The sequence below is a fragment of the Castanea sativa genome, chromosome 8 (assembly GCF_040712315.1).
Source record: "Castanea sativa cultivar Marrone di Chiusa Pesio chromosome 8, ASM4071231v1".
In the NCBI taxonomy this organism is placed as follows: domain Eukaryota; kingdom Viridiplantae; phylum Streptophyta; class Magnoliopsida; order Fagales; family Fagaceae; genus Castanea; species Castanea sativa.
This window is the reverse complement of record NC_134020.1, coordinates 38,413,640-38,428,746: the sequence shown is the minus strand read 5'-3', so window position 1 is coordinate 38,428,746 and position 15,107 is coordinate 38,413,640. Positions and strand designations below refer to the sequence as shown.

Genomic DNA, 15,107 nt, shown 5'->3' with positions numbered 1-15,107 from the left:
TCAAAAAATAATCATCTACGTTTTTTCACTTATTTTCTACAGTGTTTTCAGTTTTCAGTTTCAGCAAAATAAGTTCTATCCAAACAGACCCTTAATTTCATTTCATTCCATTCTTTTCTCTTTCTTAAATCCAATCCATTACATTCATTTCCATTCCCTTGTGATCATTCTATTCTATTCCATTTCATTTCCTTATGAACTCCCAAACGAAGCCTAACGAAAAATGAAAGGAAGTTCAAAACACAATAAATGACACAATGTAGGAAATAATGGAACACCAAATTGCAAGACTTCATTAATTGCGTATCCAAAAATTCCTCATCTTCTTCTATCACCAGCTACATAAAAGATATCAACAAATACACTTTCACAGGGATTGAATGCAATCCCCTTAAAAAAAAAAACTTTCTACACTTAAAGCTAAAGAGATCTTTCTTTCACAAATTCTTACAGGTGTAAAAAATACCCTTGAATATGTCTCTCATTTCTGCTTTGTTACTATGTTACACTCATCCTCAGCCCCTTCCCTAAGCTTAAACCTCCAATTCGTTCACACTGGAAACTCTATCAATTAACTAATTAATGCCAAAGATAAAAGAATGCTACTTCAATGAAACTTGTAAGATAAGATTCCAAAAATGTTGAAGATATCTTGCTTCAATAGGATTTTCAATGATTAATAACTCTACTCTGATGTCATACTTCTATAACTCTTCTGTAGAAAAGAACATAAGCTGCAGAAGACTTTATCTTCTCCTGGCTGATGGGATGAACAAGGCTATCATCAAAATCGTACCACTGGTCACCTCCATGCTACATCAGAACAAAGACTGTTAATACTCTCAGAGTGAAGCTTAACCACAGATAATATCATTTCACAACAAATCATATGAAAGATAAAGTGTCCAATTTCCTTTAACAAAAATAAGTCAGCAGTTTGATGCTAGTAAGCCCAACAACTGCTTGCCATGGAATGTTGCTAAATGAAGCCGCTGAAAAACCTTTAGAGTCAGTTGCATATAGCCTGTTAAGTAGGCTAGACATAGAAGTAAAATAATTAACAGGGACTATATAAAATAGACATAAGAGTTCCTCACCAAGAAGGGGAAATAAAAAAATAAGAACTGATAAATTTGTTCTACCATACAGTAAAACCTTGATACTGGATCCATCTTAACAATTATCAGATTATGCACAGCACATTTGCCTCTAACTCTAACACCAACCGCAAAAAACATTTCTTTTATAAAAATAATATAAAATCTAAAATATCTGAAATACCCAACAGCATGCTCAACATGAGTTTATACCCTGAATGACATTCCAAAAAAGGGAAAGCATAAAGTCCTATGTGTCTCACATAACAGCAATCTCAACACAAACCAAGGCCCTGATCATGTAAATCACCACTAATGTTAGTACAGATAGAATGTCAAACTTTTTCTTCCACAAGTTACGATATATGTATGGTATATATGCTAAGTTTCTCATTATAAGAATATAACAATAAATTACGGGACAAGAAGAAACACCACCTACATGGACAAATGCTGTATAATGACCACCTCCCATACTTCCATAGTGATTACTAACTGCATAAAGCATGTAACGATTGCATGACATGCCATTAATCTGGGAAATATAAGGTGATAGGTCAAAATTATCAATGGGAAAGTCGACATAAGTCTCTAGCTTGTTCTTTGAGAACCGGCTATACGAGAATTTCTTCAAATGAATAACCAAAATCTCTGGCAATCTCCAAAGATCTAACTTTTTGATGGCTTGACAGTGCTTTTTGCAGCCAGGACAGTACCTAACATTAGATGAAAGAGAGCCTGACATTAGAAAGAGTGTGATAGCAAGCCAAAGTTCACACAAGGTAAGAAAAAGCAAATTTCACATATGCAACTGAGCAAGAAAACCTAAACTATACTCAAGTAGATCACCTTTTAAGTATTTCAGTCCAATGTATTTCAACAATTACAACATGAGTCAAGCAACAGACAAATAATTTGACTGCTAATAGCACATTTAAATGAAACTATTGAGATAACTTAGTGGCACAACCTGCAACACAATGGATATAAGAAATAAAGGGCTGCACTTATGAATAAATATATATAGTTGCTCAAATGAACATGGAAAGGCTATCTATAAAGTATAGTATTTTTGTTCATCTGCAATCTAAGGTGGCAAGAGTGCAAGTCAAAAGTATTAAAAGTAGGGAGGCCAATGGCAAGTGAGTGTGAACAAAGTAGCGTATAAAAACAGCCAAGCACAGTTCTTGATAATGATGATGACGAGATCTCTACTGTCAAAAGTGGTCGGTAGTATCATGATGAGTAGATTAAAATCTAGACGTTAAGACAGGATATGCATGAATGCCCACTCTACCAGAAAGCAAGCCAGTATAGCATAGAATGTTAGAAGAACTAAATATTAGCAAAAAAAAAATGATACAAAACTAAATAATAATAAAACAAAAGCAAAAGCAAAAACAAACCAGAAACCATTTACCAATCAAAATATATATTTTAACCTCATGTCAGACAAAAAACTCAGGCTATATACAACATGAGAAGAATTTTGAAGCTCAGGTTAAAAATCAATGATGCAAACACTGACCACATATCTTCTGGCCCAAGAGGTTCCTCCTGCAAGAATGCTTCAAGGCACTTGTACAGAGAAACAGACTCTTGAGGTCTCTTTGCATAGAACCCAGACTTAAAAACTTCTGGTAATGAGCTAAGAAGGCCTAAATTATAATGTTCAATCTGTGTTTCTGGCCAACATACAAGCACATGCAACCTGGACACTCCCGTAACTGCCACTGGTTCATTCATTACCAGCTTCGAGTGCTTGACGATTCCCTTCTCATCTGTCAAATAAAACTGCAGTTCAACATCTGATGGTGAGTCAACTCCATTCACATTGGAGGGGCTCACGTCTACACCTATAGCAGGACTTTTGGCACCCTCCTTTCCTGAAACTTCTTCAGTTGCAGTGCCCTTGGAGATATCATAATCTTCTATAGCACCTTCCGCAGGGATTTGGAATGGACTAAGTAATTTTAGATAAAGATTGTAGATATCAGATCCATCAACAGATTCACAAAGCCTAGCTGCAAGAGGAATTCCAAACGCCTTCCAACTTGAAGTTAGTTTCCCATGGATGTATTGCCTGACAGTATTGAATAGAGTTGGAATAAGGGGTAAGCATTCACATCAAAGGAGGACTTAAAAAGGTAATATTGAGGATGCAAGGAGCGAACATGCTTGTTTGCCTCAAATGTTCAACCTATGTAGTTTTATAGTTTACAAGGGAAAATTCCAGGTGTATCAGACAAATCTACCAACTTTTCCTTAAAGGCTGACGCAATTTGAAAACATTATAGTCTCAAATTCAAAGAAGGGTGGTGATGTTCAATCTCAGCACCTACATTCACCTCATACACCTAGCACGCCCACTCAAAATCTTCATAAACATATTTCTTATAACTGTTTAAAAAATTACTAAAAAGAAAGAAGGGGGAGCCCTGGTACATGGGGGCTATACAAGAGCCCCACCAAAGAACTAAATCTAAAACTACAAAGATCTGAAAACTAAATAAATGAATTAGACGCAAGATTCCTGATATCAGTTGTCTCTACAAACTGAAATTGAATTTTCCAAAATTTATCAAAATCTCATTTAGAAACTTTCTGTCAAATAAAAGTTATAAATAAGTCAACTTACCTTAATTTCAATCTTATAATGATACTAAACAAATACATTGTTCTATAGAGTTGGGGGGGGGCACCATGTTTCCAGTTCAAGAATAGAAATCAGTTGTTATACATTATGGAAAAGATGCAAAAACCACAGTATGTTGGCCATAGAATGGTCAGGAACACCAACTCTTAAATTAGACTTCCAACAAATAATCACATCAACGCAACAAAGCACACCATTGAAAAATATCATGGAGCTGGTCCAGCACCTAAAATCTTACCATATTATGTAAAGCTTGCATTCTCTGAACTACAAGAAATTACATCAATAATATATCATGAGTGGATCACAAAAGTATATATCATGTGAAGAAATGAGTGTAAATGTGAAATTAGCACTAACTGCACTACAAAACTGTATATCATGTCTTCTTCATTAATGTATTAAATTTGCAACTATATCAGTTCATACATGTGCATTTACAAATGCTGCTTCATATTAAATAGATACAATTGTTACCAAATTTCTGAAAGTTGCATTTTTTAATCTAATTATCACCTTTTTCCTTAAGTAATGGCCCAGAAGCAAAAATCTCCTACATTCTATTTTTCATACCTAAGATTGCAAATCGCACCCCAAGTAAAAGTAATAACTCTTGGGTATCAACCAAAGAAAAGAAATTTAGAAAAGAAATTGAACTTACTCCTCCATCCGCTGATGCATGAATACAACCAAAGGGACTTGCCCAGTATCTTTTGATAACCGGTAGGCTACCAATCGGTCATCATCTCTAATTAAGGATAATGAATCAGCTGACTCCTCAAGATAGCGTATAATCCGGTTGTTGTAGATCTGTACAGAACTATGAAGGTCAAAGATCAAAATGAAAATATATAGATATCAATATAGAGAGTAGTCACCAATCAAACAGCAATCACATGCAAGACTTTACTGTCCAAAAACATAGCAATATACCTCAGCCACCAATAAAGTCTCATCAGCCCCTAAAGAACATGCACTGCCTAGAGCCTTGATAAGATCTTCACATTTTCCATGCTTTGGCACAGTAATAGTATATGGAGACGGTGCAGTATTCCCATTGGTATTCAAAAGTGTTAAAGTCATCGTCCGCATTGTTGTTGAAGGTAGAGGTAGAGATAGGTACATGAATGGATCAAATGTTACAGAAACCTTTCTGCAAAGAGGACAAACTAATGTTGATTTATATTGACCCTGCAATGTCAATAAGACCAACAAGATTATTACCTATATAAAACACACTAACCACATAATTGCAACTCTTAATTAAGGGAAAACAAAAGACTGTCTTCCAGGACTCCAAAAGGATTGGAATCAGATCTGTTCAAGGTTATATGAAGAACCATTCCTATTTCAAAATATATCCGATCCAATTTTTATTAAAATTATTGTTTTAATTATTCAGACAATCTACCAGGGTTGAATCACTAGATAAACGGTTACAAAACTATGTTCTGATCTGATCAAGCTATCCTCCAATTAATTCCATTCATTCAAGTCATATGATGTTCATTGTTACCAGATTTATCTGATTGGATCAAAATTCATAAACATCTGGGTCAAAGAAATTTAATAAACAAATGATTTTGAGATATTCAAGTTTTCAGTCTTCAATACAAACAAACTTAATGTCATGTTCAATGTAAGATGTTATCTCTATCTATGAGCTAAACTTCAAACTTGATGCCATTTCCTTGAGAAAAAAAAAAAAACACTTCCCATTTTTCATTTGCTAGTCACTCCCTAGGTTTGGTCAGAGCCAATCACACCTCAATTTCCCCAAACATATGCATAAGCCATGAATTGATCCAACGGCATCCAACATTAGTATGATGCCACTCAAACTAGTGGGAGAGGGTCTTTCATAAGTCCCAAACAATAAAACTTCTAAACTTTAAAAACCCTAAGCTTAGGTTTCAAAGTTACTAAATAATAATAAAGCTTGATCGATCACCCAAGAACCTATGAGGTTCATCAGAACGCATGTCATGTATATGTAATGATGATTAAAGTAGGGGGAGACAGAGAGGGACCAAAATAAAAAGGAAGAAAATACTTACTTGGCATACATCAACAATTATAGAGTCATTGCGAGCCAAATGATTCCGCCAATATTCATCAGCTACTTCTCTATCTGGTCGATCATCCCCATCCTTGGCTTCTATATAAGGCTTGCATTTTACACGATTGAGATCTTCGTGGAGTCCATCCAACAAAAAAGCCAGGAGCTCCTATGTCCAAAACAACTATTGTAAACCCACAACCAAGAATACAAAAATGGAAAACCAAAACCCTATTTTGACATATAAACTTCACTGACTTGGGAATCATGCTGATTATATCCACTGAATTGAGGAGCAAATCGAGCTAGCTTTGACTTAAATAATCTTGGTGCCACTGGAGCTGCTCCAGGAGCCCATAATTTCCTTAACAGATCTCCAAATGCTAAAGCAATCTCACCCTAGTGAAGAAGTGCTTACTTATTAATACTTAATAGACTGAAACATGAAGGCAGATACTCTAAGCAAAATGAGGACCTTCTCATAGAACAATACTCACAATAAATCATGTTACTATCAGAATAATATGCATTCAAAAGGACTGTAATAAAGGATAACATACATCCATGCCCAATGGGTTGTCATGATTTATTTCTCTACCATAATCTCCAAGAAAATAGTCGACAAGTTTTGGCGTGTGGGCCAAGCACTGCAGAGAACTGTTCATGAAACAAGTATTTCCAAGATTTTGCAACCCAGCCAATCCCAAAGAACCAGCTTCACCAGAACTTGTACGAACGAAATTAGAGTTCATATTGCCAGCACTACCATTCATCATTAGTGAAGGGCCAGAAAATGAATTTGCCACACTCTCATCTTTTTTTCCATCCTTGCACTTCACAGAGTCTGACAACCCATAAATTTGCAACTCCAGTACAATCTGTATAGATGCATAACACAACTGGCAAAACATTAGAGCCCATAAGTCAATAAGACATCACACGGAACAAAGGCCAATAATTCAGAAGATCAGTTGTTGCAATCAAACATTCCATGCAAGACCAATATGAAGATGACTGGAGAATATCACATTAACCTAAGAAATAATTTAGTACTCTGGACTAACAATAGCTACTGCCCACTGAACTTCCCAATCAGGAAATTAAACAAAGCATCATTAATATATGAGACATCCATAAGATTTAGCACACTGGTTCTGTATAACAGTTAAGAAACCAAACAATTTGCAAAGAACCCTTAACATATAAAGTGCTGAACTTTGGCTCCATTCAATTTGGAGATCACAGTCAACAGTTCCAGACCAGACTCCAACCAATGAAAGGGAACATGTCACTGAGTAGACATTGGGCCAACTTATTAACAATAAATATATTGAAACTTTATTCTTTTTAATGTCCACCAATTAATACAATAAGCTACTTTTTTTTTATCAGTAAGAAAATAATACAAGAAGCTACTTGTTTCAATATACTTATTTTTAATTGGGAATATGCCCATTGAAGTATCCCAAATCAACAGAGCTCTTAGCCTTTAATATAAACTGCCAGAAATTGCAGCTCAGTACATCAACATACATAAATCACCAATTGTATTGCGGAATACAGCAGTTCATACCACAGTTTACTTGAAAACCCTGCCAGATTCCCAATACAACAGGGCTAGTGTTCACTTTCAAAGATCTAAAGCAGTGTGACAGTATAAATACAGAGTGGTGTCAGATGCACAATTATTAATGAGCATTATAAAGTGAACAAAAAATGTCATCAAACAGAACAACCACTTACATCATGATCTGATTGCCGCTGAGAATCTTTTAGAAACTTTTTTTTTTCATTTGTAAAAAACAGGTTTGTCTGCCCAGAAAAGTCCCAGACGCGAAACTGCATAGAAACAGAAGTTAGAAGCCATTCACTTATTTAAACAATATAGTTTCTAATAATTATACTTGATTACCAGCTCAGACTCTACAGTGAAGATTTTGCAGGCTCTTCTGAAGGGCTCCCCTATATTATCCTAAGACAAAAGAACAGCATATTAACGTAAGCATCATAATTAAAATATATGCAACATTGATAAGGCATAGATCACGGTAAGAGAAAAGAAGAAAATAAAAATTTCGAACGTCCTAAAGATATTCCCAAAGCTATTTGAATGTCTAAAATGTCATGACAGAAGCCCATGCTTAAGGATTAACTTATCACGGAATTTCAGGCTACAAAGAGCAGGATCTCCACTTTTCCATTGGGTATCCTACTCCAAGGTCCCCAATGCCATCCATCCACCCTTTACAATTTGAGCCAAGGCATATGCACACAATGAGGCATGATGCACCCAACTTGGAATGTAACAAAATAACTCAATGTTCCACATATGGAATATCCTCTATCTCATATCAATTACAAAGAGGTGTCAAATTGTTTATGTTTTTCCTTTTTCTTTTTGATAAGTCAAATTGTTGAGTTTTTGATTAAGTGTCCGTTTGAGAACAGCTTATTTAGCTTTTTGCTGAAAGTGTACTAAAGTACACTTGTACCTTGAAAATTTTTGAAAAAAAAAAAAAAAAAAAAGAAAAAAAGAAGGAAAAGTGAGGTTTTAAGAATCTGTACATGAAAACTAAAAGCTAAAAGTTGAAGCTGATGCCAAACAAGCTCTAAATGCACATGCAATTATAAATTTAAAAATATACATATGTCTATCAGTTTTTCTTTAAAAGACAATTTAAAATTTGATTTTCTGGTTATTAGGTTATGGAACAAACCAAACCATGAAAATAGTGCCACTCAATGCTAAATGTGTTCCCCTATGAGGAAGCTGGTTCATCAGCAAAAGCAGAGAAGGTGGAATGAAAACATGGTTGCAAAGTGCAAACCATCCCCAACCCCCAAAAAGATAAAGGAAAACAGAGAGGAGAAGATATGATGATATCTACAATGCTCAATTCCTTATGTATGTGTGTGTGTGTGTATTGGATGGCAGCTATAAAGGGGTTGGATGTTTGTTCGAGATCTGTAGCCTATGTTCAACCAAGTCTGACGTAAGACAAACCAAATTAATGCAATAAGAAAATTAAACAACAGAAAAATAAAGTTAGATAACCTAGGAGTCTTGTCTCTAAGAGTCAGCACCTAGAGTCAGCCAGAGTCTAGGGTCCTAGACTAGATAAAAAAAAAAATTACTAATAAACCTAATAAAATGATAGGACCTAAAATAAAAATACAATTGACCAATATAATTACAATAGACTCCAAAAAGAGATAAAACTAAATTAAAATAAATCTTTGCTTGCGCTTCCCGCATCAAAGTCACATCCACCATTGAAGTCAGATTTTTTAAATCAAAGATAGGTTGATGCAGGCCCTTACAAATTAAAGTGCCTGATTTTAACCCCAAAAAAAAAAAAAAATCATGAGTCAAAGCTTGGTAACCTTGGAGAAGCGCCTGACTAATGACTATGAAATTTAGCCCCTAGGCAAGTTTAGGAAATGCTGGTCAACTTAAAGATTTCCTTAGATTGGGTTGAAATCAGTGGTACAGAACAATCAAATACTAGCTTTTCAGTTGAAGACAAACGTGAAAAGACCAACCTCCTTTCAAGAATTATCTCATTACTTTATAGAGAGAAAGAGAGGTGTGAATATTAGTTGTATAGTAAAGATACAGAGGGGAGGTCATCATTAGTAAAGACTAAAGAGGCTAATTAAAAGAAAATTAACCAAAAAAATTAAGCTATACCTATGCAACAGTAGCCTCCTTACAGTAATTTGCTTTTATTACAGCACATTACATGAAATCTGTTTCCTCAACATTTAACCTACTAAAAATAGTGTGCACAAGCCCAGTGATTGAACAGGACACGTTTGGAGCATTGAGCTAAACCCCCAAATTCAGCAATATAACTTCTTTTTTGGATAAGTAAAATATAACCTCCAGTTCTTTTGTTTTGATAAGTAATAAAATTTATTAATAAACAGGTTACTTCATGCTCATGATGAGCACTCCATACCCTAAAAGAATAACAAAAAACTATGCAAGAAATCAAAAGAACCTCCATTTCAAGATTGAATGTCATAAAGCCAGAGTGTATATTACCATCCCATACATGAAGATACTACCTCAATTGCCTTGATGCAGAAACAAAAATAAATATAACATGTTTACACTTTAGTGTAAAATTAGTAAACTAAAGTTAAACACATCCATACTCATATTGTAATATCCCTGATTGATGAGAGATTAGCAAAATCGAGACATTGTTATTCAGCTAACTATATCAGCAGAAATATTTCAAAACGGTATATAATCTCAAATCCATACATCAACTGAAATTACCATTCCAAAAAAAATGAGAGAATTTGTGACAGAGAGAGAGAGAGAGAGAGAGAGAGAGAGATGTATAAATGAAGGATAAAAATTCCTCCAAACATAAGGAAAAAGGTCAAAGAGATGTTTGGAGATGTTATCAAAGTTCACCATCAAAAAGAAATTAATTTTGAAAGCATTACATTTTTAGCAAAACACAAAGCTACAGGGCTTATTCATTTATTGAAAACTCAAGCTTCACTCTTTCAATAAACTCTAATATCAGTCAACATATCAAAGTCACAAAACTGCATTTATTTAATAGACACATTTATGCACACGCATGAAGGGGGAAAAATTATAATAAACAATAGATCCATAATGATATACATAGAATTGCTGCTTAGTTTAAATATTATAAAATCAATAGGGATTGGTGTTCCATATCTCAAAGAATCAAAAATGGAAAGATTGGGTTAGTTGAATAGACTGACCTTTTTGCATATTCTTACTCCCAACGAATTTGTTTCTCGCAGAACAGAAAGTCGTAGTTTTAGAGGATAGACATCTGTCATATCATCTTTGGAAGCTAAAAAGCTCTTCCCATTTTTCATGGCAACTTTAGAATCACTATGCCTACAGAGTAGAGTACAAAAAACCAGCATTCAGATACTAAGCAGCTTCAGTTACTAGAGACAGACAAATGATGTTCCACAATGGCTTATGAAGGCATTCATGTCATCTTAATTGTAAGACAGCATTAGAAAAAAATTCATCACATTGATTCATTAACCAATGCCACAAAACCTAAGGGCTCAACAGACAACCTGTTTAATCAACCAAAAGAAAATTTTAACATAAATCTACTAATATGATCTAGTGCCATGGATTGAGGATGAAAAAGTTAGCAACCAACAAAACAAAAAAGGAAAGAATCCATAAAATGGAGTTCCCAACAAGAATTCACAAGAGAATCCAGAATACCATATCCTTGGCAACTGAAATTACATGCTCATCAAATGCCTGTTTTTACTGATTGGTAAAAAAACAGGAGCAGTCAGGTGGAGGAAACCTTATTTGTTAAGACAACAGCCACCACATAAACATTTGAAAGCATAAGGTGCATGCTAAATGTAACGAAATAAAACATAATTCCAATTTAGAATGTAGACAGCTCAGAGGAGAGAATCCCACACATGTGGTTTTCCACTCATACCAGAACCTTAAATATTCCAAATACACATTATATTTTACATAACACTAATCAACCACCATGCAGGCTGAGATTTAACAACGGCTTGATTCAATATTTTAAAAATTTTGCTCCCAATCTAGAAATCGATATAGCCATATGCTAAGAATGAAAACAGTGACCAATGTGCAAAAGAGTGATACTCTTCCAAATTAAAAATCCTAGATAAGGGAAATTACAATTAATCTAGAGAGATTATTTTCCACAACTGCAGACATAGCTTGTTATGATTGGTGCATAAAAAAAGTGGTGTCAATGATGGAACCAAGTAAAAGTAATGTTGCTCCAATCACAACATGCCATGTCAGTTGTGAAAAACATTGTGACCCTAGCATTACTCGGGAAATAATTGGCAATTATAGTGACATTAGTTAGTCAGTAGTCACCTCTACATGAAACAAAACATATAGCAGTTGCTCAAAACGAAAATTTAATCAATTCATTAGGCACTTCCAAAATCATCAAGTTTCCAACATAATGTACCTCAATTACAAAGAAACAATCAAGCCAGCTCATTAAATTACTCAAAATCAGCAGCATCTTGAATCTTAACCATGATTGAGTATATTTAGTAATCTGGAAGTACACCGACGTGATACTCCCTCCACTCACATGATAGAGGGTGCTACTAATACAATGTCGCTGTACTCAAGGAGTAGCTGAAAATTTTCCCTCAAACCGTATCCATAATAAGTGGCATTGCATCAATGATCAAACACAAGTTCAACAATAACAAGCAAGCAAGAGCACTCACCATCTGAGTGCCTGAACCCACATTTGGCCAGGGACCAAGGCATAGTCCCGGCCGGAGACACCCACTTCACCATTTTCCCTGTGCACTGAATCTGAATCTTCCTCTCTTCTCAGATTGAAAACAAGATCCAAGCTGAATATGTTGTTAATGAGCTTCAGAGGACCTGCATATGAAGAAGCTGGCGAAGCCGAGTACACTACCCCCTTCTTTGATTCCGAATCCGAACCCGAATCCGAATCAACTCGCATTGAATTTTGCGCATCCTTCCACCACCTATAAGAACAACGCACAAAAAAAAAAAAAAATCCAATTCCAACATTATAAAAAAAAACCCAATTCACACAAAGCAATGCAGGCACACCCAGATCAAAAAACAAAGCAAGAAAAAGCTTAGCTTGGTTGCAGCAAGAAAACAATGCAATGGAATTTTCAGACCCAACTGATTACCATATTGAAAATCACAAGGACCCAATTGGAGTTTGGGTTAATAGATTCCATGAATGAAGTAAAGAAGTGAAAAGGGAGTGAGTGAGTGAGTTAGAGAGAGACCTGTAGGGAACGAAGTAGACTCGTTGGTCGTTGTTGCTGTTGTTGTTGTTGTTGTCCGAGTCGGGTCGCTGAGTGGAATCGGAGAGATCTTCGGAGTTACCCTCCATTGAAGTCAGATAAAGAAAGAAAGAAAGAAAAAAGCTTCAGAATTTTATTTGGAAAATGCACATCATTAGAGAGAGAGAGAGAGAGAGAGAGAGAGAATGGCGGATTTGCAGACAGAAACAAAAGGCGTGGTGTGTTATGTAATGTAGTGTTTTTTTGTGAAGGGGATTCAAGGAGGGAAAAAATGTATAAAATATTTTTTTTTTTTAATAATTATTAACATGTGTGTGCATGTGTTTTTATTATTATTATTATTTCTATTTTTTTGTTAAATAATAAATATTTTTTTGAAAAAAATTAAGGCACACATAAGAGGACTGTGAGAGAAAAATCTGCGGAGAAAACAACGGGTTAATAAAAGAAACAAAGAAAAAGGGGTCTTTTTTTTTCTTGTCTTTTCTTTTATTTTATTTTCTTTTGATTTTGCTTCTTGCTTAAGACATGGAAAAATAATTTAATATTAATTTGACCAAAAATATTATAAAAATTTAACAATAAGAGTACAGTTTAATTTGTTTGAAGGGTGATGATCACGATAATAGTAAAATGTTTTTTTTTTTAGAAAAAGTTGGAGACATGGTACAATTTTTGATGATAGGACTTTGAAGCTTTTTTTTTTTTTTTTCTGTTTTAGTAAGTTTTAATTTATAGCACAAGTTGGAGTGTAAATAAAAAATAATAATAGTATTTTTTTTTGGGAAACTTACTAAAAGAAGAAATTCATTTAATATATTGTTTCAAAAAAAAAAAAAACTCACAATAAGATGATACGTTAAGAATTTTTCTAAGATCTTTTAATGTGTATCTTATAGTATGTATTGCCTTAAAGTTGATCAAGGATTCTAATATCTATTAATATCACTTTTGAAATTTTTAATTGTTTTAATTCAGTAACGTTCAAAGTTTAATTACCATTTGACGGTGTGTAAGATTTGTTAAAACGTATATTACCTTAAATTCAAAGAATATACCAAAAAGAATAAACCTTAAATTTAAAAGATGCTACTGCTATAGTGGTATATGACTAAACTCAAGGATTATTTCTTTTTCTATTTTTGCATTTTATTTTAAGAAGAGATCAACTCATTCATAAATAGATCTTACATAATCATGATCTCCTAATAGGATATATAAAACCCTCTATCTTTTTTTTCTTTTTTTGTCATTTTAAGTAAAATGGTTCATGTTAACAGATGCCCTTAGTACAAATGTTAATAAACCATTTTAAGAGAATTTTAGTATCATTTTCATATGAAATATAAAAAGCCTAAAAAAATTAATTATTTTATCATTTATCATAAAATGTTTCTAAAATTAACTCCAAAATCAATGCCTTTAGGAATTCCTTTTTATTTATATATATGTTTAGGAATTCGTTTAACTGTTCCTTTCACAAATTTAATGTTTTAAGATAACATCATTTAATGTATTGAGTCATCAATAGAGTAATTATTAGGCACTCTCACATGTTACTCCACATCAATAAAAACAAGTCAAATACAAAAATATGACATAAGCTGAAAAAGTCGTGTGAAAAAAAAATTATATTAAATAACTTATAAGTGTTTTTTTTTTTTTTTTGGTTAATTTGGAGTATCACATTATTGTATTTTGAAAATACCTAGAGAAAAATTCACAAAAGCAACTAGCAGTAAGTTTGTGTGATTTATGTTTTATTTTGTCCCAAAATAATTGTCTGGTTAAAGGAATAATTCTAAAGACATAATATTTTTCACAAAATATTTCACAATTGTCAAGATGACAAGTTCTTAACGGTAAATAATAAAGTGATGCCAATTGTGAGCTCAAATATCTTCAACTCAATTATTGTAAAAATTATTGTGTCTATTGCGTTACTCTTTGGTTAACTGACCTATGCAGATGTAGGAATGTTTCTTGCCAAACAGTGAACAGAAGAATTAAAAGCAAATTTGTACATCTTTCACAAAAAATAAAGGAGTAAAAAAATATTTATGTGTCAGTAAAGAATCATAAATGTGGCAACTAATTTAAGTTACAATAAGAAAAATCACCCTTCACCACCGCGTGCACCCTTAGTATAGTGGTCACTCCACAAGTATAAATACTTGTGGGGTGTGGAAGACTAAGGCTGGGGTTCAAGTCTCCAAAAAGAAGTTTCACACACACATACACTTAAATTAAGCTAGAATAAAAATTCTATCTTATATCAAAAAAAAAAAAAAAATCACCCTTAGACCAGCTAACAAAGATGTAGATAAAGCAAATCAGACATGAGAGGATACCTTTGTTATAGTCTTGTCAAAATTCTGTGTTAGCAAATGAGTTCAGTCACATCTCACATCTTTCATCTAAAAGCTAATTTCTTACCTGTCACAAGAGACATGCAAAACACCCT

General features: G+C 33.8%; 1 protein-coding gene across 3 annotated transcripts; it reads right to left on the bottom strand.

Moving 5' to 3' along the window:
• Nucleotides 1-272: 272 nt before the first annotated feature.
• Nucleotides 273-15,082, bottom strand: LOC142607252 (ubiquitin carboxyl-terminal hydrolase 8). Of its 3 annotated transcripts, XM_075778677.1 has the most exons (14): nt 14,995-15,082; nt 12,626-12,726; nt 12,077-12,349; nt 10,565-10,706; nt 7,725-7,784; nt 7,556-7,651; nt 6,373-6,711; nt 6,071-6,211; nt 5,811-5,981; nt 4,687-4,944; nt 4,415-4,563; nt 2,626-3,180; nt 1,540-1,813; nt 273-813 (listed from the first exon to the last, which is right to left on the bottom strand). In XM_075778677.1, exons 3-14 carry the CDS (start codon nt 12,322-12,324, stop codon nt 697-699), a joined length of 2,550 nt encoding a protein of 849 aa, XP_075634792.1. In that variant the 5' UTR covers nt 12,325-12,349; nt 12,626-12,726; nt 14,995-15,082; the 3' UTR covers nt 273-696. The 3 variants fall into 3 exon arrangements, with proteins under 3 accessions (XP_075634792.1, XP_075634790.1, XP_075634791.1); XM_075778675.1 differs by lacking the exon at nt 14,995-15,082 and having other exon boundaries at nt 12,626-12,851; XM_075778676.1 differs by lacking the exon at nt 14,995-15,082 and having other exon boundaries at nt 6,373-6,690; nt 12,626-12,851.
• Nucleotides 15,083-15,107: the final 25 nt, after the last annotated feature.

Bases quoted from the DNA above. Each gene is read 5' to 3' on its own strand.
- LOC142607252 (XM_075778675.1), bottom strand. From the start codon at position 12,732: ATGGAGGGTAACTCCGAAGATCTCTCCGATTCCACTCAGCGACCCGAC. The intron at 10,707-12,076 runs GTGAGTGCTCTT...TCTACTCTGTAG, and splicing joins TGGGTTCAGGCACTCAGATG to GCATAGTGATTCTAAAGTTG. The intron at 4,945-5,810 runs GTAAGTATTTTC...TTGACATTGCAG, and splicing joins TAATTGTTGATGTATGCCAA to GGTCAATATAAATCAACATT.